Raw genomic sequence first — 24,091 nt, 5'->3', positions numbered from 1 at the left:
TCCATGCTCAGGACAGAGTCTGCTGGAGATTTGCTTTCCCTCTGCCCCAACCACTCATGTTCTCTCTCTCTCTCACTCTCTCTAAAATAAATAAATGAATCTTTAAAAAACATTCAGTGATAGAGCAAAAGCAAATATGTAAAAATGTTAACAACAGGTAAATCTAGGTGACACATGCATAAAGGTTCATTTTACTACTTTTCCTCTTTCTTGTAGGTTTAAAACTTTGAAAAATACAAATTGGGGAAAATTAAACCAAATAAAACTATTCTTTAAATTCTTTATTTCATACATCCGATTCAGCAATATTGCAATATAGATTTATCACACATGTACTCACCCTTTTTGTAGATTTCAAATATTAAATGTTGAATGAATGTTACAAATTATAATCAGAATTTACAACAAGGCACATAAAGAAGAAGCCAAAAGACTTAAGAATTATGTGAAATTTTGAGTACAAATATAAAAAAAGAATAAAGGGTATTGGTGATGTTAACATTCAGACTGATTGCCCCATCTTAATCTCTCTGCTCCCCTCCCACATAGAATCTAAAAAAAGCATTCATTATAAATTGAAGGTACAGAATTCTCAGAAAATAATGAGTTGTATGATTCTCTTTACAAGTACAATCGGCTTTTCAGCAACCTGTAAGCCATTGAAAAAGTAACTCCATATCCAACAAAGAAAGCCAAAGCCCGATTTGGCTGGGGAAGAGGTGTCAGATACGCGATCGTGTGGTAGATCCGGGCTCCAACAAAGAGTCTGAAGTGCAGGATGGCCGTAGAAAGGTCTGGACCACTCAAGGAATACAGAAGGCCAATACCAAGAAAAGGCACAATATTTTCAAGGTCATTCAGGTGAGCTCTGTGGGAAAAGATGAACAGTAAAACACTGAGTTAAAAATCCACAGAAATCGATTCATTTTCCCCTTTCTTCTAAAACTAAGTAAAATGTTGATGGATGTTAAAATAAGGATTTTTTTTTTCAAATTGCCTTGTTTCTTTAACCCATTTGGCTTTCATTTAAAATGTCTTATTATTTTTGTTTCTATTTTTAGTGTATCTCAACATATAACAAAGACGACATTTTTGCCCTTTCAAGAATATCAAAACTGCATCTATGTCCTAAAACTCACTTCAGTTTTGTAGTTATGAAATATTTTTTCTTCTGAAAAACAATAGCAATTCAAGATTCTTGCTAAAACTCCTCTTTCCAAAAGAAAGAACTTTTAGTTACGATCTTTCTCAAGATTCCTTCCTCACTTCTGCCAGTCTACAGAATGGTTACTCAGACAATCCTTGCCCATTCACCCAAACTACTAGGTTGCCAACAATTAATTTCCCAATTCAATACCAACAATCTTATGCTCTCAACTTCCAAACAGTAGAATACACAAGTAGCCTTTCAAATATGGGTAAGATTTTAGCCAATCTATCCCCAAATTACAAAAAGAATTAGTTAAGTGAGGGAGCAAAGTACAAAGGATACGCAAAAATGATAGACAATAGATACGTTTCCTAAATTTAATCTTTATACCACAGCTAGAAGATGATTTCCTCCATTTTATGGCACCTTGGATTTCTCTGGCTAGGATTGTGAACAGAAGGCACATTTATTATTGACTTGATTTTTTCTGAAGTGCTTCATTTTAAAATCTAAAAAATCCCTGTTTCAGTCTCCAGAACTAAAATTGCTTTAGAATCTAGACTAGAAATGGAGAATTTTGAGAGAGCTTATTAGCTATTGATAGGTATTTCAAAATGAAAAAAAATTCTGTCTTATGTCATTACCAAAAATTATTACACATGGCATGTTCAACAATCACCATCATCTCCCCATTGATTCCTTTCTCCTGTTTTCCATAGGTTGCCTGACAAAGATGGTAACAGCATAAAAGTTTGAAGAGGGTGACAGTAACCTAGATGAGTAATGGTTTGGGAAGATTTACATAAAAAATGGCCTGTTTCTAAGTAAAAGCAAAATACAGAAAGTTATGAGTGTTCCTGTCCCCTCTCCATCATGGAACAGGCCACCGAAAGCAAGGTGGGCAAAAAGGACAGAACACTATTTCCTACAAAGGAAGGGTCCATTTCACCAATTACACCAAGCCTATCTGTTTTGGTCATTTGAATTCTCCTGCCAGACCACTGATACAACTGCACTTCCAATCTTGGCCATGTTAGTTTTCTCCCTCACAACTTTCAAAAAGACCGACATTTTAAAGTTGGGGAAAAAGTTTTAAAAGGGACACCCCATGGAAAATAACGTCTACTTCTAAACCTACTTAAGCAACTGGCAAATAGAATGCAGTTCTAAAACAGAGAAGACAGTTAAGGGTAGTTAAGAGGTAAAGTGGTTCACTGGGGGTAGAGGGAAGGAAGGTCAGAGGAAGGTTCTTTTGACCTTACTCACCCCTCATATTTTTTAAATTAAAAAAAAAATTTTATTAACATATAATGTATTATTAGCCACACAATAGCCAAACTATGGAAACAGCCTAGATACCAATCAACAGATGAATGGATAAAGAAGATGTGGTGTATATACACACACACACACACACACACACACACACACACACACAATGGAATATTACTCAGCCATCAAAAGAAATGAAATAGCCCCTCGTTTTTTTCTGGCCTCCCTCTATCTTATTTCTCTTCTTCAATTCTCTTTCCCTGTCCTCAGCCCTCCAAGTGATCTTACAGATAACATTGCTCATCGTCCTGGGAAGGCCTGTTTTCAACAGATTCTCATGCTTGATGCTATTCACGACATACTCAGTGCTAATTCATGCCATCTTTTTAGACCCTGACTGGGGCATACACTTTCCCAGCTCCCCCAGTGAGCACTGCTACAGTTCAGTATCATCTGTCCATAGGAACCCTTTCTCTATGCAAACAACAGAGCTCATCTTACAGGCAGGGCTTCTTTCATCTTCGTGTCCTTTCTAGACTGCTCCCAAAATCTGTCAGCAGGTGGATTTCAGTCTTCACAACCACTTTGCATCTGGGTCTATCCCCTCCCACCCCGTGATGATTCCTAGTCCCATTTTCCTTTCTCCTTTGGACAGATGCCCCTTGGTACAGGCCTGCTCTGGGGCCGACCTTCCCACCAACCCTTCTCTGTGCTCATGATGCTCACGTCACACCTCCCGGCCTCAGATCAGAACCACCTGGATTTCAGCATCATCCACCTGACCTGGACCAGAGTTGCTACACATTTTTTGAGAATTGCCCAGGGGTGGCCGAGTACAAAAGGAGCTTCACGCCAGACTCTTCCAGACCCCCTTATCTCAGCCAAAGCTCTTCATGCTCAGCATATAGCAGTGTGACCAAACTCCCACAAAGAATTTGTCCCAAATTGCCATGATCTCTCTTCTCTTCCTCTTCCCAAATCCTAATATGCTTCAAGCAATATTCCTAAATATTTTAGGAACTTATACCTTGTCCCCCACAACTTAGTATCTAATAAAAGGTTTCTTTATATCATTCTTAATTACTACACGTATGTTGGTCTTATTTTCAAGGGAAAAGTTATAAACCCCTCAAGGGCAGCAATCTAGTCTTAAAGCTCTTTGATAGCACCCTAATAGAAGAAGTGATCGTAATGTAGACACAATGATTTCTCTGTGAATGCTTTATTCAAGCACTGGGGCCAGAAGGGAAGACATCCACTCCAACTCCTAGCCCTTGCTTTTGTCCCTTGACAGAATCCCCAGTGAGGGTCACCGACATTCCATTAAACACCCAGTGAAAAGGTATTCCCTGCCTTTGAAGGTAGTATATTCTAAACGTCTCTCCTTGCCCTACAGACCAAACCCAAAGCTTCCTTCTTTTCCTTTTGAATGGTACTCTTTATTTCTCCTGCTGTCCTGATCACCTTGCAACTTTTTTTTCATCTTGTTGTACTGAATGTATATATGGTCTCATGGTCTTTCCAGAACATGGTGAGAGGGGATTAAATAAATACATATGTAAATTGTTTTCTAATCATGACTGATTTCTGTCTGTCCGGGATGCAAGTCACTTACTTTAAGCCACTTATCTTGATATTTCCACACATATTACCTTATGTTTTTAATTATTTGTCCCATATATGTACGTATGAATTTTCTCAATACTGCATACCTGAAATTATAACTTTCACCTCATTTGTAGCCCCATTCTGTCCCTGCCATTGGGATATACTAATAGAAATAGCTTTATATGTGGAAGCAATGGGGGGAAAAAATCCAGGTTAAAAATGAAATGGGGAGATTCTGGAAACTCTTTGAGAGGTATCTCAAAAAGTGAAATGTTACTAGAAACTTTTTGATGGTGTCGATAAGGTCTCAAAAAATACAACTGGAAACTGGACCCCTTATCTTTCTTGGGAGACTCTTCTGTTGCCACTCTGAAAAGGCAGTGTCAGATCACCAGGGGGCGCTGTGCACACAGTCGCTGCACCTCCTCAAGGACACGGATTCCTTTCAGAACTAAGGTCAATTGTTCACAACCTGACTAGATCAGTTTCAATAAAGGCTTTCTCCTCCAGAAGTACAGTCTTGTGGGCATGGTGGGGGAGGGGACATGGGAGGGGAGAATGGGAAAGAATCTAAAAATCTCAAAATAAAATATATTTTGTTAAGCTTTCACACGTGACACTTGGATATTCCCTTCAAACTTACTAATGCTATTCAGTGTCTAATTGTTACCACTTTCAAGTCTGGGCAATGTTATGAGTGTAGGGTCATGATCAGTATCATTTATGTGATTACCTGCTCTACAAGGGGTGTACCAAAAGGTAAAGACAAAGTTTTAAACTGTTTAATGTCTCTTTGGTGGTTTTGGTAACTCCACAAAGCCGTACGCACCTTTTCTACTGTTTATTCTTTTTTATCATAACACTGAACAATTTTCTGATACTGTTTGAAATTTTCACATTGATTATTTGTCCTGAAACTATTTTAGATCTGCATTCTTGGCACAGTTCATTTTTAAGAGTGGCTGATTTACTCGGTAGGACTGCTAATTTAACAAATACATAACTAAGAGAAGCAGAAGTTAACATTTTATTCAAACTACCTAGCACAGACCTCCTCTTTGGAGAGAAAAGTTATTGTTTAATAAATAACTTGGGGTTAAATTTTTTGCATAATTTTGGTACTGGAAGAGCAGAAGAGTAGTATATGGAGCCAAAGAAGAGCCTACAAAATGGTGTAATGGTGGGCATTATTTGAGGGGAAGAAGGTACAGAGCAATTCCCCAGGGAGATGCCGAAGGACACCGTCAGAGCTCTGTCAAATACACAACATGAAATGTTTGTCATAATGGAAATTCTGCACCTCAATTTAGTCAGGTCTACTTTCTTCAGCCAAGTCACATTTTTTAAGTTGGTTTGTTGAGAGTTGAGGAAAGAGCAAAGTTTACATCAGCCTAACAAAATCTAGGCTTTGGAAACATGCACATGTGTAGGAACCCAGACTGAGAGGGAATCTTGAGATCTTATACCACAGGGAATCTGCAGAAAGCTTGGGAGGGGCTTCGGACTTTCACAGGGAATCAAAAAAAGTTATAATGCAAATATACATCCTAAAAGGTTTAGAAACTCCACCTGGTTCCTGAATTACAGAAATAAAATTATTTTATTTCAGTATCCAGTTTAGTATTCATACTCACCAAATTGAAACAGTGCATCAAATATACTCACGATGTTTCCTATCTTAACTATTCACCACAAAACTCAATATCTATAAATTTATGTATGGCTATGAGAATATGTCACTGTTTCTTTAACTTTATATAATTTTACTTATTCCTCGAAATGTGCCTAAAATTGGACTGCATTTGGATGAGCATTAGATAAATGAGAAGATGGTATATAACTCTGATGTTTCAGATGTGAGAAAAAGGTAACTAATAAATTGGTAATAGAATCCCATAATTCTGCAGGGGAAAAGGGTTATCCAAAATGGTGACATAGGAAGCTCCTGAACTCCCTTCCTCCCACAGCCACACCAAATGTACAGCCACACACAAAGTAATTACCTCTGAAAGAAACCCAGAAACCAGCTAAGTGACTCCTACACACTGAGCAAATACCCACAATGAAGTGGGTAGAAAAGGCTGAGACCCAACCTTGCCATAAATCCTACCTTCAACATAGTGTCATACAGTTGAGAGGGAACTCCCAACTCCAAGCTTCTTTCTGAGGAGCAATGTGTTTGGGCCCCATATTAGTGCCGAAACATTTATGACTCTCACCCAAGGGCAAGACCCCAAAATACCTAGCTCAGAAAATCAGTGAGGATTGCATCCCCAAGACCCAGAAGACCTATAGCAAACAGAAGAGAAATTCTTAAGGGAGGCAGTAGACTTGTGTGTCAGCACAGAGGGAGCAGGCAAAATTGTCCATCTCCCAGTCTTTACCGGAAAGGGATCCAACCGCATACTTTGAAATCTACTGCCTAAGTGTCAGCATGCATGCATCTAAGGTTGGGCTTTGATCCTTCCTAGAAACCAGGAAAGCCAGTAGATATCTTGCCCACCTTCTCCCTCTACCTTGATGCCAGTCACCAGAATCTCTCTGGAAGGAGCTCATACACCTGTGTACACTCCAGCTTTTGGATGCACCCCTAGGGGTGTCTCGATCACCTGACAATGATAGCTAATGGCACTACCACTCACAAGTCCCATAAAAATACAGCAAACAAAGAATCATTCTCAGCAAGCGCAGTCACTGCAGCTATCACTCCCCGTGGATATATCTAGATCCAGCACAGACAGAGCAGACAAAAATGCTCAAATCTTGGGATCTCCCTAGAAGAGGCTTAACTATATACTTTCCCAGCTGCTACCTGAGCATCCAGCTTCCAATCAGCCTACATCTAGATCTTGACTGTGTTTCTCTCTTTTGAACATGTGACAAGTCTTGGCACACCCAGAACTACTGGAAGCCAGTAGAAACAAAGAAGGCACTTGGACAATCACAAAGGTCTGAGAGACAACCAGAAGCTCAGGCAGGATGATTGACAAGTTTCATCTCCTACGTGACACCACTCCATCAAAACTTGGAGAAGTGGTTGTTTTATCTAATGCACAGAAACCAATGCAGAGCCAAGGAAAATGAAAAAACAGGGGAATATATTTCAAACCAAAGAACATGATAAATTTATAGAAACAGATCTTAATGAAATAGAAATAAGCTGATTTGCCTACTAAAGAGTTCAAAATAATGGTCAAAAGATGCTCACCATGGTCAGGAGAGAAATGCAAGAACAGAGTCAGAATTTCAAAAGCAACAGAAAATATTAAAAAGTACCATAAAGAAATCACAGAGCAGAAGAATAAGATAACAGCATTTAAAAATCCCCTAGAGGGTTTCAACACAGGCCAGATCAAGTAAAAGAAAGGATTAGTGAACTTAAAAACAGGGCAGTGGAATTCATCTAACTGAAGGCACAAAAAGGAAAAAAAAAATGAAAAGGAGGTCAATTCATCAGATGATGTAACATTAGTAAATACTTATGCACCTAACATAGGAACATGTAAATATGTAAAGAAAATATTAACAGATCCGAAGGGAGAAGTAACAATACAGTAATAATACTAAGGGATTTTAATACCCCACTTTCAACAATACATAGATCATCCAGACAAAAAATCAATAAGAAAACATTAGACTTAAACTCTACATTAGCTCAGATGAACCCAAAAGACATTTAAAAAACACACCATCCAACAGCAACAATACACATTCTTCTCAAATACATATGGAATATTCTCTAGGACAGATCATATGTTGGGCCAAAAAACAAGCCTTAATAAATTTAAGAAGTTTGAAATTATATCAAGCATCTATTTCAACCATAACAGTATGAAACTCAAAATCAATTACAAGAAGAAAATTGGAAAATTCACAAATACGTGGAGATTAAACAACATGCTACTAAACAACAAATGGGTTGAAAATTAAGAGAGATTAAAAAAAGTCTTGAGACAAATAAAGATAGAAACAGAAAATACCAAAACTTTTGGTATACAGCAAAGGCAGTTCTAAGAAGGAAGGTTATAGTGATAGATACCTACATCAAGAAAAAGAGAGATATCAAATAAACAACCTAACTTTAAACCTCAAGAAACTAGAAAAAGGAAAACAAATTAAACCCAGAATTAGAAAAAGGAAGGAAACAACAAAATAAATGAAAGATAGCCTAAAGAGACAATAAAAAAGGCCAATGAAATGAGGAACTGTTTTTTTTTTAAAGATGTAATAAGATATATCCTAGACTTTCCAAGAAAAAAAATAATGAAGGATTCAAATAAATAAAATTAGAATTGAAAAGAGAGATATTCCAACTGATACTATAGAAATACGAAGGAGACAAATATGAACAATTACCAACAAACTGGACAACCTGGAAGAAATGGACAAATTCCTAGAAACATATAACCTATCAAGACTGAATAATGAAGAAATAGAAAATCTGAGCAGACCAATTACTAGTAATGAGATTGAATCAGTAATCAAAAACCTCCCAATAAAGAAATCCAGGTCCAGATAACTTCACTGGTGAATTCTACCAATCATTTAAAGAAGAATTAATATCAATTCTTCTCAAACTCTTCCAAAAAAGTAGAAGAGAATAGAGTACTTCCAAACTCATAGTACAAGGCCAGCACTACTCTGATACTAAAGCTAGATAAGGACACTACAAGAAAAGAAAATTATGGGTCAATATCCTGATGAATACAGTTATGAAAATCCTTAACAAAATATTAGCAAACCAAATACAACAGTTTAATTAAAAGGACTTAGAGAATTATACACCATTATCAAATGAGATTTAATCCAGAGATGTAAGCATGGTTCACATCTATAAATCAATACCACGTTAACAATAAGAAGGACAAAAATAATATAATCATCTCAATAGATACCGAAAAAGTATTTGGCAAAATTCGAAATTCCTTCATGACAAAAACTCTCAACAAATGGGATATAGAGGGAATGTACTTCAACACAGTGAAAGCCATATAGGACAATCCCCAGCTAACAATACATCATACATCACGAAAAACTGAAAGATTTTCCTCTAAGATCAGGAATAAGATAAGGATGCCCACTCTCACTTCTGTTCAGCATAGTTTGGAAGTCCTAGCCAGACCAATTAATCAAGAGCAAAAAAGAAAAGTCATCCAAATTGGAAAGAAAGAAGTAAAACTGTCTCTATTTGCAGATGACATATTATACCAGAAACCCTAATTCCACTAAACAACTGTTAGAACTAATACATGAGCTCAGTGAAGTTGTAGGATATGAAACCAGTACATTAAAATCAGTTGTCCTTTTTTACACTAACAATGAACTATCAGAAAGAGAAATTAAGAAAAGAATTCAATTTACAATAGCATCAAAAAGAATAAAATACTTAAGAGTAAATTAACCAAGGAGGTGGAAGATCTATAACTGAAAAGTATAAGACACTGATGAAAAAAATCAAAGAAGACACAAATAAGTGGCAAGATATTCTGTGTTCACAGATTGGAAGAATTAATACCATTAAAATATCCCTACTATCCAAAGTGAGCTACAGATTCAAAGCACTCCCCCTTAAAATCCCCTATTTTTTTAGAGAAATAGATAAAACAACCTTTAAGTTTGTATGAAACCACAAAAGACCCTGAATAATCCAAAGCAATTCTGAGAAAGAAGAATAAGACAGGAGGTATCACACTTACTGATTTCTAACTATATTACAAGACTATCGCAATTGAGGCAGTATGATACTGGCATAAAGCAGACACACAGGATCAATGCAACAGAATAGAAAACCCAGAAATAAACCTATGCATTTATGGTTAATTAATTTTTTGCAAAAGAACTAATAATTTAAAATAGGAAAGTCTCTTTAATAGTCTGTTCAATAAACTGTGTTGGGAAAATTGGATTTCTACATGTGAAAGAATAAACCCAGACTCTATTTTATACTATATACAAAAACTAACTCAAAATAGATTAAAGACTTGAATGTAAGACCTGAAACCACCAAATTCCTGGAAGAAAACATAGAGGGTAAGCTCCGTGACACTGACTTTGGCAATGATTTTTTTTTGGATTTGACACCAAAAGCAAAAATAAACATATGGGTCTATTTCAAACCAAAAAGCTTCTGCTCACCAAAGGAAACCATCATCAAAATGGAAAAACAATCTATGGAGGAAATACTTGCAAACCACATATCTGGTAGGTGGTTAATATTCAAAACACAAGGAACTTGTACAGATCCATAACAATAATGACAATAACCCAATTAATAAATAAGCAAGGACCTGAGTAGTCGTTTTTGTCCAAAGAAGACATAAAAAACCATTGATTTTGATCCAAAAGTCATCCAAAAAACAATGGTTTTGATTAGCCTCCCCTCTCTTAGGATGGCTTTTGTCAAAAGACAAGAGATAATAATGCTGGTGGGCAAAGATGTAGAAAAAAGGGAACCCTGTTGGTGGGAATGTAAACGTGTATAGCAACTGTGGAGAACAGTTTGGACATTCTTCAAAAAACTAAAAATAGAACTACCAGAGGACCCAGCAATTGCACTTCTGGGTATATATCCAAAAAGAAAGAAAAGAAAGAGAGAGAGAGAGGAAGAGAGAAAGAATCCATTATTCCAAGAAGGTATCTGCATTCTCATGTTAACTGCATCATTATTCATAATAGCCAAGATCTAGAAACAACCTAAGTGTCCATCAAGAGATGAACGGATAAAGAAAATGTGGTGGGGCGCCTGGGTGGCTTGGTGGGTTGGGCCTCTGCCTTTGGCTCAGGTCATGATTTCAGGGTCCTGGGATCAAGCCCCGCATTGGGCTCCCTGGTCATTGGGGAGCCTGCTTCCCCCTCTCTCTCTCTGCCTGCCTCTCTGCCTACTTGTGATCTCTCTCTCTCTCTATCAAATAAATAAATAAAATCTTAAAAAAAAAAAAAGAAAATGTGGTATATATGTGCAAACAGAACATTATTCACCCTTAAAAAAGTTATGGGCAACAACATGGATGAACCCGAAGGCACTACACTAGGTGAAATAAAGCAGACAGAGAAAGACTACCATTGTATGGTATCATTTATATGTGGACTCTAAAAAGGGAAACAGTAGAAAGGAAACAGAAACAGTAGAAAGGTGGCTGCCAGGGGCTGCGGGGGAATTAAGGAGAGGTTGGTAAAAAGGTACAAAATTTCAGTTACAAGGTGAGGAAGGCCTGAGGATCTGAAGTGCAACATGGTGACTACAGTTAATAACACTGTACTGTATAATTGAAATTTGCTAAGAGATTAGACTTAAATGTTCACATAAAAAAACAAAGGGGGTGGTAAATATGGAGGTCATGGATGTGTTAATGAACTCCACGGGGATAAACTTTTCACAACATATACGTGTATCAAATCATGATGCTGTGCACTTTAAATGACTTACAATTTTATTTGTTAATTACAGTTCAGTAAAGGTGAAAAAGAAAGTTGGCAATTTACATGACTTTACGGCAAGGATTAAGAAGTATAGCTTTAGAACTAGAATTCAATTTGCTTTTTTAAAGCAGTATATTAATTATATTATTAGGAGGTTGTATGGATGGTATCTTGGCTTATTGCTTTTCATTGTTCATTGAATTCTCAGTACATTAAACATAATACCTATAAAGGAGAGACAGAAAGGAGGGCAAGATTTCCCACATTCATATTTTGAGTCTTATGCAAAAGTATGTTCAACCTTTCACACACGCTGACAGTCTCATCTCTGGAGAAAACAGGACAAACTGCAAAAATTCACCATTCTCATTTGATCTTCTACCTGTAATTCTTTTTGAAAAATCCCTACAGAGAACAAAGTCATTAACCCCAACAAAGCAGGAAACAGGCAATGTGTGCGACTGCAGTGAGAGTTGGCGTCTAGATCTCTGATTTTCTACAATTATTATACAGACTAGTTAAGATGGCTGACTTTTCTCCCTTTTAATGATCCCCAACAACCTCAATGAACTCCTTGACCAAAATTTTTCAAGTAAATAATTTCGGGACACAGCTGGTTTACCTCCGGACACGTTCCACTCTGTCATCTGTCCGAAGATACTTCTTGGCATTTTCTCCTTTGCCAAAGCTAGCACAGTCTTCTGGGTTAGCAAAAACCTATTCCAAATTCCAAGAAAAAGAAAATGTATTTCAAATGCCAAATAACACGGAGTATTCTACCTGATAAGTTATTTGCATTTTAACAGAAGAAATACAGGCATCCAGGTTGGCCCTTATAAAAAGAAAATTTGGAGCCCAAACATGGGGAGGGATCTATACTTTTAAGTTTTTCTTACCAGTACAAAGCAGTTTTAAAGAAAAGCATAAATAAGAACTTAAATAAAAACTAATGTATAAAAATAGTGAAAAGAAAGCAAAAGTGAGGGGCAGGAAATGTATTTTATACTTGGTTAGGATATGTGTATCTCTTTTCTTTGAGTTGAATAATACAGTGAAATATAAGAAGCTGAATGGCATTCCTAAAAATACCAAGTACGTGTTCTAGGGCATATGCTCATTTATTCCTTCCTGCAAATTATTATGCTGCCTGATATGATTTCCCCATCCCTTGAAACTTGAAAAATGTATTTAAAAAATATTTAAGTATGTTCTACTGTTTAATAATTTATAATAAGGAAAAACATGAACCACAAAATCAGCCTAATTTCAGCTTAGAAATCCATAAATATTATAATATTTTTCTTAATGTGACACAAGCATTTATTTCAGATAAAGATATTGAGAAGAACTGATGGGAAGGGATAGGATACTCAGCTCTTGAGGTCAGCTTTGTCTGTCTTGTTTCTAAGTAAATGCTTGGCACATGCTAGATGTTCAATAAGTATGTTTCAAATAAGTAAATAAATGTATTACAATGGGAAGTGCACGGGATTTGAGTTTAAAGCAATCTGAATGAGAATCTCAGCTTCCCTCTATTTTTTTTCATAAATTTTATTTATTTATTTTAGAGAGAGAAAGAGAGAGAGAGAGAGCACGAGAGGTGTGAGGGTCAGAGGAAAAAGCAGACTCCCCGCCAAGCCGGGAGCCCAACGTGGGACTCCTTGATCATGACCTGAGCCAAAGGCAGTCGCCCAACCAACTGAGACACCCAGGTGCCCAGCTTCCCTTTTTATTGGTATATAACCATGGGTAAGCTACTGAATCTCTGACTTTTACTTCCTCATCTATAAAATGGGGGGACCAATGCCCATTTCACATGATAATACTAACAATTCCATGACTTCACACATACGAAGAGCATCACATGGCTCCTGGTATGTATCACAGGCACTCCACAAATTTGAGCTCTTTTCTCCTTTTCTTGTAGGCTACGCTTAGAGCAACTCTGTTTATAGAGAACATTGTGGACTCAGAGATAGGCATCCACTCTACAGCCTGCTGCTCTGACACCTGGACCCCTCAGAGACTTAAATATGTTTGTAGGTGCCCCCATTAAAATGAAAATGCCCTTGGGAAGGAATTATACCTCAAGATAGTGACAGGGAAATACCTTAAGGATGACTGACTGTAACCTCCAGAGAAAAGCAAGTCTCTGAAGGACAAAAACTCAGGACAGGCTGAAGCACCTGGGTGGTTCAGTGGATTAAGCATGGGACTCTTGATTTGGGCTCAGAGCTTGATCTCAGGGTCGTGAGACTGAGCCCCGTGTCAGGCTCTGCCCTGGGCATGGAGCCTGCTTAAGATTCTCTCTCTGTCCCTCCTCCCCTGCTCTCTCTCTATTTCTCTCAAATAAATACATAAAAGTAAAAGAGAATGAGAAACAGGTGATTTCCAGAAGAAGTTGCTGACTAGGGACAGGGACCACACCAATGGAAATAGTTCAACTTTATCAAGGTAGCTTTGCTCTACCTGCCTCTTATTGTGTTACAAACCCTGCTTGGGTAGAGGATATACTTTTCAAAATTTTTCTAACACCTTCCCCAAGTCTCCAGTTTAGGAAAACAAAAACAAAAACAAAAACAAAAACCATTCTTATGATGCTGGGTGTAAGTAGCATCCACTTAACAACTCAGAGCTGCACAAAACTCAAATGCTTTGGCCCAGTCATAAAGGCTCTACTGATAGGGGTGCTTGGGTGGCTCAGTGGGTTAAAGTCTCTGCCTTCAGCTCAGGTCATGATCCCAGGGTTCTGGGATCGAGCCCCACATCGGGCTCTCTGCTCAGCAGGGAGCCTGCTTCTCACTCTCTCTCTGCCTGCCTCTGCCTACTTGTGATCTCTGCCTGTCAAGTAAATAAATAAAAAATCTTTAAAAAAAAAAAAAAAGAAAGAAAGAAAAGACTCTACTGATAAAAAGGACTTAATTCTCTGTCCCCAAAGGCATATCCTTGCCCTGAAATAGACCTAAAAACACCAGCTACCTGTCTGAAAAATGATTGTTTTCTAAACTCTATTTGGCAAAATTAACTTCAAAATCACAAGTTTTCTTGAAAACTTTGATACTCCAAGAAGCTCACGGACAAAGCAGCCTGATGGAAGGCAAAAACCACAATGAAAAAACCACTTACTAGCTTCCAGTAGAAAATACCTGTTCCATAAATATATCAGATGCATCTGTACCAAATGATGACATATTACATTTGCAACTTTAAACAATGTGCCATTGGGCTTTACCAAAAAAATTTTTTTAAAAGTAAATTAAGAAAATTGTTTTCCAAAATGCCAACCCTTAAAGGAAAATATTGCCTCCAAATGTCTTACCTTTCTTGTCAATCTATAGAATGCAGTTGCAGTACTCATAAACATCATTTTTGAAAGAATAATCGTTGTATAGGAAGTAAAGGCCATGAATACTTCATTTTCCATTAGCTCGGTGAGGTCCAGCATTTTTTCAATTTTGGTCTGGAATCTTTAAAAGATTTTAGACAATATAGGAAAAGCAGACATAAATACCTCAAATAACCTGACAGTCACTCAGTGTGCTTGTATTGCACTATTAACCATATTGTTCTTAAAAATATCTTTGGTTATTGCAGGAGAAATAATCTTTTCTAAAATTTCAAAATAAACAATATATTTTTTTCTGGTTCTGTAACATTAAGCTTGAAGATATCAAACAGGCATGAAAATGTAAGGGTATGAGAAGCAAAATAAATGGGCAAAATGCTGTAAAGATAGACTAAAATCCTATTATAGGATCAGGATGAACCACAAGTTGGACACAAAAGACCAAAGGTCATGGATTTCTCTTTACAAACATTAAACTACATCCACAGTAGCACCATTAATATTTGATTAGAAATGCCTAAGTTCTGGGGCATGTGGCTGGTGCAGTTAAGCCTCTAACTTTGGTTTTGGCTCAGGTCACTATCTCAGGGTCCAGACACTGAGCCTCGACTTGGAGGTCTGCTTGATCTTCTCTCCCTCCCTCTTCTTGTGCCCCTCTCTGCTGCTTGCGCACATTCTCTCTCTCTCTCTCAAATATATAAAATCTTTAAAAAGGTAAAAAAAAGTCTAAGCTCTAATATATGTCCTGCTTTAGAAATCCAGCTTACAGCTTTTTGTCATTTCAATAGTATTTAAGATCCCAGGCTACAAGACCTGAATTCCCTTCCCACCGTTTGGTTGTTAACTTTGGCTGAGAGATTTGGCCTCTCTGGAACTAAATTTCTTCATTTATAAGATGGGACTAGCAATAGTTCCTAACTTACCGGTTTGTTGTCAGGATTTAACTGCGATAACGTGGAAATACTGAATACACTTATACATAGCACGGCACCTGGCCCCGAAGAACCCTCGATAAAGTTTAGTATATCCTTATGATCATCATTATCACCATGATTTTAGTCATTAACACCAAGGCAAGAGAACAAGGAGAAGCAGGACACGGAAACAAAATGTGGGGAAAACGCAAAGCAAGGAAGTGGTGTTCAGGGTACTCTCATAGAAGGAGCAACGGCAGGAAGATTAGCTTTATATAGCTCTTCCTGCTGCTCTACCTTCCACTAAATGTACCTGTCTGGAGTTGGAAGCATAATTGGGAATGTACCCAGAAGGAAAGCGAAGACATCCTGGTGATACTGAAGTCAAAGTGGGTAGGGACTTCGGGTAAAGCTTAAAATGTAAATTCCCTACTCTATCGGGTAGCCATTCTTTTTAACATCCTCTTGTTCTGTTATCAGCCCCGCTGTCTGCTGCTTCTCTCTCTTGCACATAAACACACATCTTTGCTCACACCCAAAGCTTAAACACTATTTAACCTGCTTGGCATGGAGCACGGTCTCTTGGACACAATGTCCATTCCTGCCTTGGAGACTCGACCCCTGTAGGCCACCTTACCAGACTGACACTGATCAAATTCTGATCATTCTAGCCATCTACCAATAACCTATAAATCTGTATCTCTTTTTGTACCCCGTGGCTGGTCATATAGCTACGTATTGCTGTGAGTATGATATGAACAACACACACATACATAGATGCTTCATTTTACAAGAGTTCACTCTGTGTCCAGCTATGCCACTTACTTTATGTGTTATGTAATCTTTGTCACTATACTAGGATAGTCCTCATAACTACATGCATTTTACAGATGAAGAAAATGTGAATCAGAGACATTAAGCAGCCAAGCTAGGACACAAACCTGGGTCCCTGACGTGGTATCTTCTACACTACACTGCACTGTCTTCTTCAAGAGACTGGCAACTGCTAAACGCTGATTCAACTAACATTGAATGAATGTCTGCTCTGTGGCGCACACACCTCTCATCTGTTACCTTGTTTCTTCTCCCAACAAGGTTACAGGGTAGGTAAGATTGCTCCCATTTTTCAGATAAAGAAACCAAAGCTTCCAAAGTAACCCCTATTTTATTTTTCCGTTTGTTTCTTGTTTTGTTTTTAAAGACTTTATTTATTTGAGACAGAGAGCAAGCGTGAGTGCACAAGCTGGGGGGTTGGGCAGAGGAAAAAAAGACTTCCTGCCGAGCAGGGATTTTTTTTTTTCCCCCAAATAGGGACTTGATCTCAGACCCTGGGATCATGACCTGAGTGGAAGGCAGACGCTTAATCAACTGAGCCACCCAGGCGCCCCAGTCACCCCTATTTTGAAAGGTGGCCTGAATATGTACTTTGGATTTAAGCAAACAGAAACTGTATGTTTCAGTTTAAAAAACAAAACCAGGAGGTGCCTGGTGGCTCAAGTGGGTTAAACCTCTGCCTTCCGCCCAGGTCATGATCTCAGGGTCTTGTAATCCAGATGGCATTGGGCTCTCTGCTCAGCAGGGAGCCTGCTTCCCTCACTCTCTCTGCCTACTTGTGATCTCTATCTCTCTGTGAAATAAATACATAAAATCTTTAAAAAACAAAACAAAACCAAAAGCATATGATACATTAATCCACCTCCACAAGTCAGTAGTCTTGAAAGCACAGAATGTGATATAAGCTCTCAGTGCAAAGTAATACTTTTAGTACCATTTAATGTATCTGCTCTTGTTCTGGTAGTGGGGGCAGGAGTTGGGGAGGAAGTCATGAAGAAACTGGGCTAGCCTTCAAAGCTCATGTAAAGTAATTAGCTTAATAAGGGATCCTTAAGTACTATGCCTCTGGACAGAGATCTGAAGAAACAGAGCAGGAATGTTAATTTAAAAAAAAAAAAAATTAAGAAAAGTTTATCGGGTCGGAACCGTTGTTATTTAGCAATAATTTTTTTAGCAATAATTTTACAACTAAACAGTTTCTGTAGGTCGCTACAGATGTTTACAGAATGAAATGTATTTAGCAATGGAATGTAAGTTCAGACAATAGTCTCCTTTCAGTGAAAAGTGGTTTTGAAAATGTAGAGAAAAAGTGGAAGCCTTCCAGAGCTGCTGGTAGGCAAAGAACACGAAGATGTTGGGGGTTGGAGGAAAAGGGCAACGCGAGGTTTTTTTCCTTTCGTTGTGAACAACACATTGAAAGCGCACCTCGCATCAACAGTTTTTCCAACACCAAGAATGTGGCTTAACTCCTCAAGTCTGTCGTTTGGGGGGATGGGCCAATGCTGAGCCTCTGGCTTCCCATCCTACGGGTCCATGAACCACTTTTCAGAGACCAATGTCTTCCACTTCCAGGATACACCCAAGGGCCAAGTGAGGAGGAGTCAAGACAAGACGTTGAGAAACAGAAGTGATCTGGGGAGAGAGTATGTGTTGCGGTGAGCACTGTGTGTTGTGTAAGACTGACGAATCACAGACCTGCACCCCTGAAACAAATAATACATTATATGTTAACTTAAAAAAAAAAAGAAGAAGAAGAAGGAAAGAAAGAAACGGAAATGATTTACAGCATGGAATAAGATGGTGCTGGCCTGACTTTTTTTTTCAAAGCTGATTTGTCAGGAAGTTGCCTTGGCTCTACATCATGGCTGGGAACAGCAGCCAATACAAAATTACTGGGGCACCTGGGTGGCTCAGTTGTTAATAAGCGTCTGCCTTTGGCTCAGGTCATGATCTCAGTGTCCTGGGACAGAGCCCTACTTCTCCCTTTCCCTCTGCCCCTTCCCCCACCCCTACTCGTGCTCTCTCTCTCTAATAAGTAGATAAACTCTTTTAAGAAAAAAATCCCAACAAAATTTCTCAACGCTTTTTACTAGAGAAGGTCGCCAGGAGGGAGAAGAGCAGTGTAGTATTATTAATAATTAAGAGGGTAAAATGTTAAGTGCTTTGAGTATTCTAGGAACGAGGTATGAATAATCTAAGAAAAGACAAAACATGAAACTCGGTTATGAATTAGAATACAAAGTTACAATGATGAATTATATTTGTCCAAGGGTATCATTCCCTTCATTGTACACCACTGGTTGGCATAGCAGAGGATACCTCCATCTTATTCACCAGAGAGCTGGACTCAGGCCAAGATGACCGCCTTTGAAGGGACAAAGAGCAGAGTGTGGAGCACATGGACACTCTGGAGTCAGACTAGAGTCCAGCTCTGCCACTTACTGGTTGTGGTTTAACTTCTCTGGAACCTACTTACCTTACCTGTATAATGAGATTAATAATATTTCCTACCTCACAGGATTCTTGTGAGTATCAAATGAGCAAAGTCTAAAGAGCTTAGAAAAGCACTGGGAGGGCGCCTGGGTGGCTCAGTTGGTTGGACGACTGCCTTCAGCTCAGGTTATGATCCTGGAGTCCTGGGATCGAGTCCCACATCGGGCTCCCTGTTCGGCAGGGAGTCTGCTTCTCCCACTGACCTCTCTCCTCTCATGCTCTCTCTCTCTCTCAAATAAATAAGATAAAATCTTAAAAAAAAAAAAAAAAAGAAAAGCACTGGGAACTGGCAAATGTTATGTAAGTATTTGGTAAATAAGTTCCTGCTCTGGCTCTGTTCTAGGCACAGAGGAGATCATTTGAGGGTTTTCAAAAAGCTTTCCCATTATCTCACTTGATCTAGAAAACTCTAAGGTAGTGGGAGTAAGCAATATCTGTCTCTGCCTTTAACATATAAGGAAACTGAAGCCTGAAGAGATAGTGAGTAATGTGACCCAAATTCACAGTGGAGGGACCAAGACTGGAACCCAGTTTTCTCAAGTGTTTAGCTCATGGGCTATCTATCATCCAGGCTAAGAATTCTAGATCACTCTGGTTTTCTGGGAGCCTTTTTCTGTCCAATCTCATATTCCTATTCTGCCCTTCTCACCCAAATACAGCACCTAACCCCCTACTGTTTATCTTACAGTTGAGTCTTTATCTCTCAACCACGCAATACTCCTCTTCTCTTTACAGGCTCTCCGCCAAAAAGGGCAAAGGTCTCTTCTTACTTATGGTGGCATTGCAACATCAATATTGCAAAACACACAAAAAATCTGGTCAGATACCCCTGAGCCATGACTCCGCAATTTCATTCTAAAACAAACCTAACACTAACCACAAGATTTAAAAAAAAAAAAAAAAAAAAAAAGGATAGTTCAATGGCCTTGTTGCTGTTCATCAATTCTAGATTTTTTGAACAGGGCAAGGTGACCGCAGACTTGGCCTTCTATGCTTCAGAGCCCAGGTGCTGGGGAGAAAATGCTGGGGCTGGGGCTCTGGGAGAAGGTGAGGTAAGGTTGTCCTCAGGGGCCTGTGCTGACCTCCTTTCCCAGTGATTAATAAACTCCACTCAAAAACAAACGCTAAGAAAAAATTGTACTTGTCTGCCACCAAGAGCAATATTCAAATTCGGACTGATTTGCCGTTAAAAAAAAAAATGCCCAAAGTCCCCACATAATCCTCTTATTTTGGAAACAGCAAAGGACAGCAAACCCTATTACTATCTTAACTCTCAGTACAGTAACCTCCCCCCCCCATAAAAGGTATACAAAAGGTACGTGCAGCTTCGTATTCAAGGCTCTACTTGAAGAACTCTACTCTTAAATGGTGGAAAGGCTACATAAACTGGAGGATCTGGGGAATTTTCCAAGTGACCATACAACTACGGTTGTTTGATTGATGGATGATTGATTATGACCCACTAGGCACTCTCTTGGAGAGAAAGCAGACAGAGCACAAAGGAGAAAACAAAAGGATTCCCTGAAGACTAAGAGGTCTTAGGACTATTTCCAAGGAAGCAAGATGGGAGCTTTGCATGCACCTTCTCTCCACTCTCCCAGGCCAGCCTCAGCAGTAATATCTGAGGCCTCCCCTCCCAAATAAGTTTCCCATGACTTTCTCATTCAGACTGGGGGGCTGGCTATAGTATCAGACAGTTTAATCTCCGTTCTCCTGCACTTCGTTATTGTTGTTATATTATTATTATTAAACTGGCTGGTGTTCCTCTTGCCTAGCAAAGTGAACCCCGAAGAGCAAATCCTTCTTGTACTTTTAGTAGGTGCAAAGGCCAATATGTCCAGATGCGCCGCAAGATTCCACACCCTTAGGCTGAACCCAAGTTGCCTGAACTGTAACGACGTACTACAGTACTACAATCTGCGCACAGAGCGCCGAGCACACCGAGACCCTGGAGCCAGCCTAGGGTCGGGGTGAATTCGACTCCGCCACGGAAAGCTTGTGATTTAACCTTCCTGGGACCCCCAGAGTTCCAGGGCGGCGGGGGGCGGGGAGGGCGTTCAAACCGGAGCTCGCTTGGCTTGAGAATACAAAGTGAGTAACTCACCACGTAAACATAAAAGACTTAACCGTCCTAAGTTTTTTCCTGGAGTCTATCCACGGGGAAAACTTACCTACCAGGGACAGGAACTCAACACCCTTTCAGAGGCGACGGACTGAAAAGCCAGCGTTTAGCAGCAAAAGGGAGCAAAGAAGTTTCACGCCTGCCAAGACCCGCCCCCTGCACCCACTTTGCGCTTCCCCGCCCACCGCCTTCTGCGCACCCTTCCCTGACGCGTCCCTTCCCGGGCACCTACTGGGAGTCCGAGTAGGGCTACAGCAGCAGCGAACCTGCCCCAGCCGGCGGCTCGCGCGGGCAATGCGGGGACTTTTACCGCGGCACCGCGCCCACTCTGGCTAATTTCCAGTTAATTCTTTCTCTAGGCTCGCTTCCACCCGAGCGGGACTCCCAGCCTCGCCAAGCACCTCCCCTAAATGGCCTGATTTTTTTCTGTGCAAGAGTCATCGCCGCCCACCCGTTCCCTTCTCTGACCCCCTGCGGCGCCTTTCTTCCTGTTTCCACTGTTCAGTGGGGCGGGACGTCAGCGGTTAGGATCTGACCTCTGTTTCCTCGGACTTTTCAAGCACGCGAGTGGGAAAGCAAGAAAAAGGAGGTTAACTTTTACTCAGCTGGAAACCATTTTTTTTTTAAAGGTTTTAATGTTGAATTTTGAAAGCCTCAGAAGCTATATAGACTATTTAAATCTCTAGGAGGAAAAGTGATTAGAAGTCATTCATAAAATAAAAATAACTGAAAATAACTGAAAAAAATTAAATTTTAAAAAATCATTCATAAGATTACCTTCCATTGAACTTCACTCTGCCCCCGGGGCGTGGCAAAGGCAGGCACGGACACAATGTAACGTTTAGTGAAGATCACCTATGGTCTTCCAAACCTGTAATCCCAGGCAATTTGCTTCCTCACTCTGTCCAAAGTCCAAAATGGAGTTGGAGGAGATTATACTGGATCAGTTCATTATACAATCGGCTTAATATGGTTTTTACAGGGACATTGAGGGCAGTGTTTTAGGAAGGCATTGTTAATCTAACTTCAATATCTAGATTAGGAATATTTTTAAGGTTCCTCATACCCACAAAAATATTTATGGATCTAGCATCCATGGTTTTATCTAAAACTATTTAAGGATTTTTGTTTTCAATTTATGTTACTTCTCTTCTGGTAATACTTCTCACACATTTACCACCTGCTGTGTAGTACACTTCCTTCTTTTCTTTCTTTTTTTGTCCCAATTTTACCTCCTTCAGGTTTTAAGGGGCGGGACTAGCTGTCTAAGATTTGATAGACAACTCTGTGTTCTGCCAAAAAAGGAAGTAGGACTTAACCAGTTTGCCCTAGGAAGCAGAAATTAATCACAAACCTGAGAACAATGCCTGTATAAGCCTATCAGTAGAGTACTGAGAAATCTAGCATCAGAAGTTAGTAGTGCTTCATTTTCAGGTCTGTATCTTCTGAAAATTGTATTAATTTACTTATTACAGTAAAGTACTCTGGAACTTGGCGGTAATACTAACTGGAATAGGACAGACTTTGAGATGAGTCTATTCTGAATTCTCACTACAGGAGTTTAGTAATTTTAATTTATTATGAGGTGATACAGCCCAAACCATAACATTACAGCAAAAGGTACAGAGATCTATTATTAAATAATTTGATCGACAGATTTCCAGTTGAGCAGTTCTAACATGTTTTTGAAAAGAATGGAACACCTGACTCATCTGATGCTCTAATTATAAGATGTATTCAAACTTAACTAATCAATGAATAAATCCTGAATTCCTGCTATCAATAAATCGTGAACAATTATTGCCTATCTGTTATATATATGACAATGTCTGTAGTACAACTTTCGCACTCGACAGTAATAAATTTAATTCAAAAGACATTTATGAAGTGAATACAAGGCACTTGGCTTGATGCTATAATCTGAAACAGATAAATAACATCAAATAATTTTGCTCAAAGAGCTTATAATCTAGTAAACAAGAAGCACCCCCCCCCAAAAAAAAAATATATGGAGGCCACCAAACTTGAGGAAGAAAATATTTCAACTGAGAAATGAGATTGATAGTTGGGGTAGAAACTAGGGCAGTAAAGAATTTACACTTTCTATTCATCTGTGTTATAAGCTCTTAGATGAATACAGAAGAGAAAGACTTTTTATCCAGCTTGTTTTACTTTGGGTAAAGGGAGGGGTTCAGACTTTGAACCCTTCTCCTCACCATCATTTTAAGTCTATAATAAAAACTTTCAGGAAAACTCGACTCAAGCTTTAGGCCAAGTAATTCCCTAGCAAATATTAAAACAGTTTAAAAGGTCAGTGATATGGGGTGGGAGAGCAAACGTCATTCAGCAGAGTGGTTGGCACAACAAAGAAAAGGGGGATCAGATCAGAAAGGTCTAGAAGAATAAAGCATTTGCAGCCTAGCAGTTCTTGCCTTTTAAAAAACCCACAAAGGAGAAATATCAGAAAGGAGTGCCATTACCACAAGGCTTTCTGCAAGTGGGAGGGGATCAGGTGCCCATCATTTCTTATAATTATCTTAGATCTTTGTTTTTTTCTAAATCCACAGAAAAAGTGCCCCTGTAACCTGAAACTAAGGGTGCATATCCTTCTTGAAGATGTATGTAAACATGCATGAGAACTTTTAAGATTAAGGGAACCAAAAAGTGAAATAAAAATAAAGCAACCTTCTAAACATACAAATTTTTTAAACGTTTTATTTATTTGTTTCACAGAACAAGCAAGTACAAGTTGGAGGGAGTGGGAGAAGGAGAAGGAGATTCCCCACTGAGCAGAGAGCCCGATGTGGGGCTTCATCCCAGGACCCTGGGATCATGACCTGAGCCAAAGGCAGACACTTAATTGACCAAGCCACCAGGCACCCCTAAATGTACAAAATTTATTTTAGAATTATAATAAGCTTTTTAGGGCACCT

General features: G+C 39.0%; 1 protein-coding gene across 3 annotated transcripts; it reads right to left on the bottom strand.

Moving 5' to 3' along the window:
- Positions 1 to 266: 266 nt before the first annotated feature.
- Positions 267 to 21,633, bottom strand: MGST1 (microsomal glutathione S-transferase 1). Of its 3 annotated transcripts, none has more exons than XM_080811031.1 (4): positions 21,208 to 21,633; positions 14,769 to 14,916; positions 12,072 to 12,166; positions 267 to 868 (listed from the first exon to the last, which is right to left on the bottom strand). In XM_080811031.1, exons 2-4 carry the CDS (start codon positions 14,892 to 14,894, stop codon positions 622 to 624), a joined length of 468 nt encoding a protein of 155 aa, XP_080667157.1. In that variant the 5' UTR covers positions 14,895 to 14,916; positions 21,208 to 21,633; the 3' UTR covers positions 267 to 621. The 3 variants fall into 3 exon arrangements, with proteins under 3 accessions (XP_080667157.1, XP_080667159.1, XP_080667158.1); XM_080811033.1 differs by having other exon boundaries at positions 21,391 to 21,540; XM_080811032.1 differs by having other exon boundaries at positions 21,212 to 21,312.
- Between the last annotated feature and the right edge of the window lie 2,458 nt (positions 21,634 to 24,091).

Source organism: Martes martes, assembly GCF_963455335.1.
Source record: "Martes martes genome assembly, chromosome: 8".
In the NCBI taxonomy this organism is placed as follows: domain Eukaryota; kingdom Metazoa; phylum Chordata; class Mammalia; order Carnivora; family Mustelidae; genus Martes; species Martes martes.
Note: the sequence above shows the minus strand (reverse complement) of the source record. Positions and strands in the feature narration are given on the sequence as shown.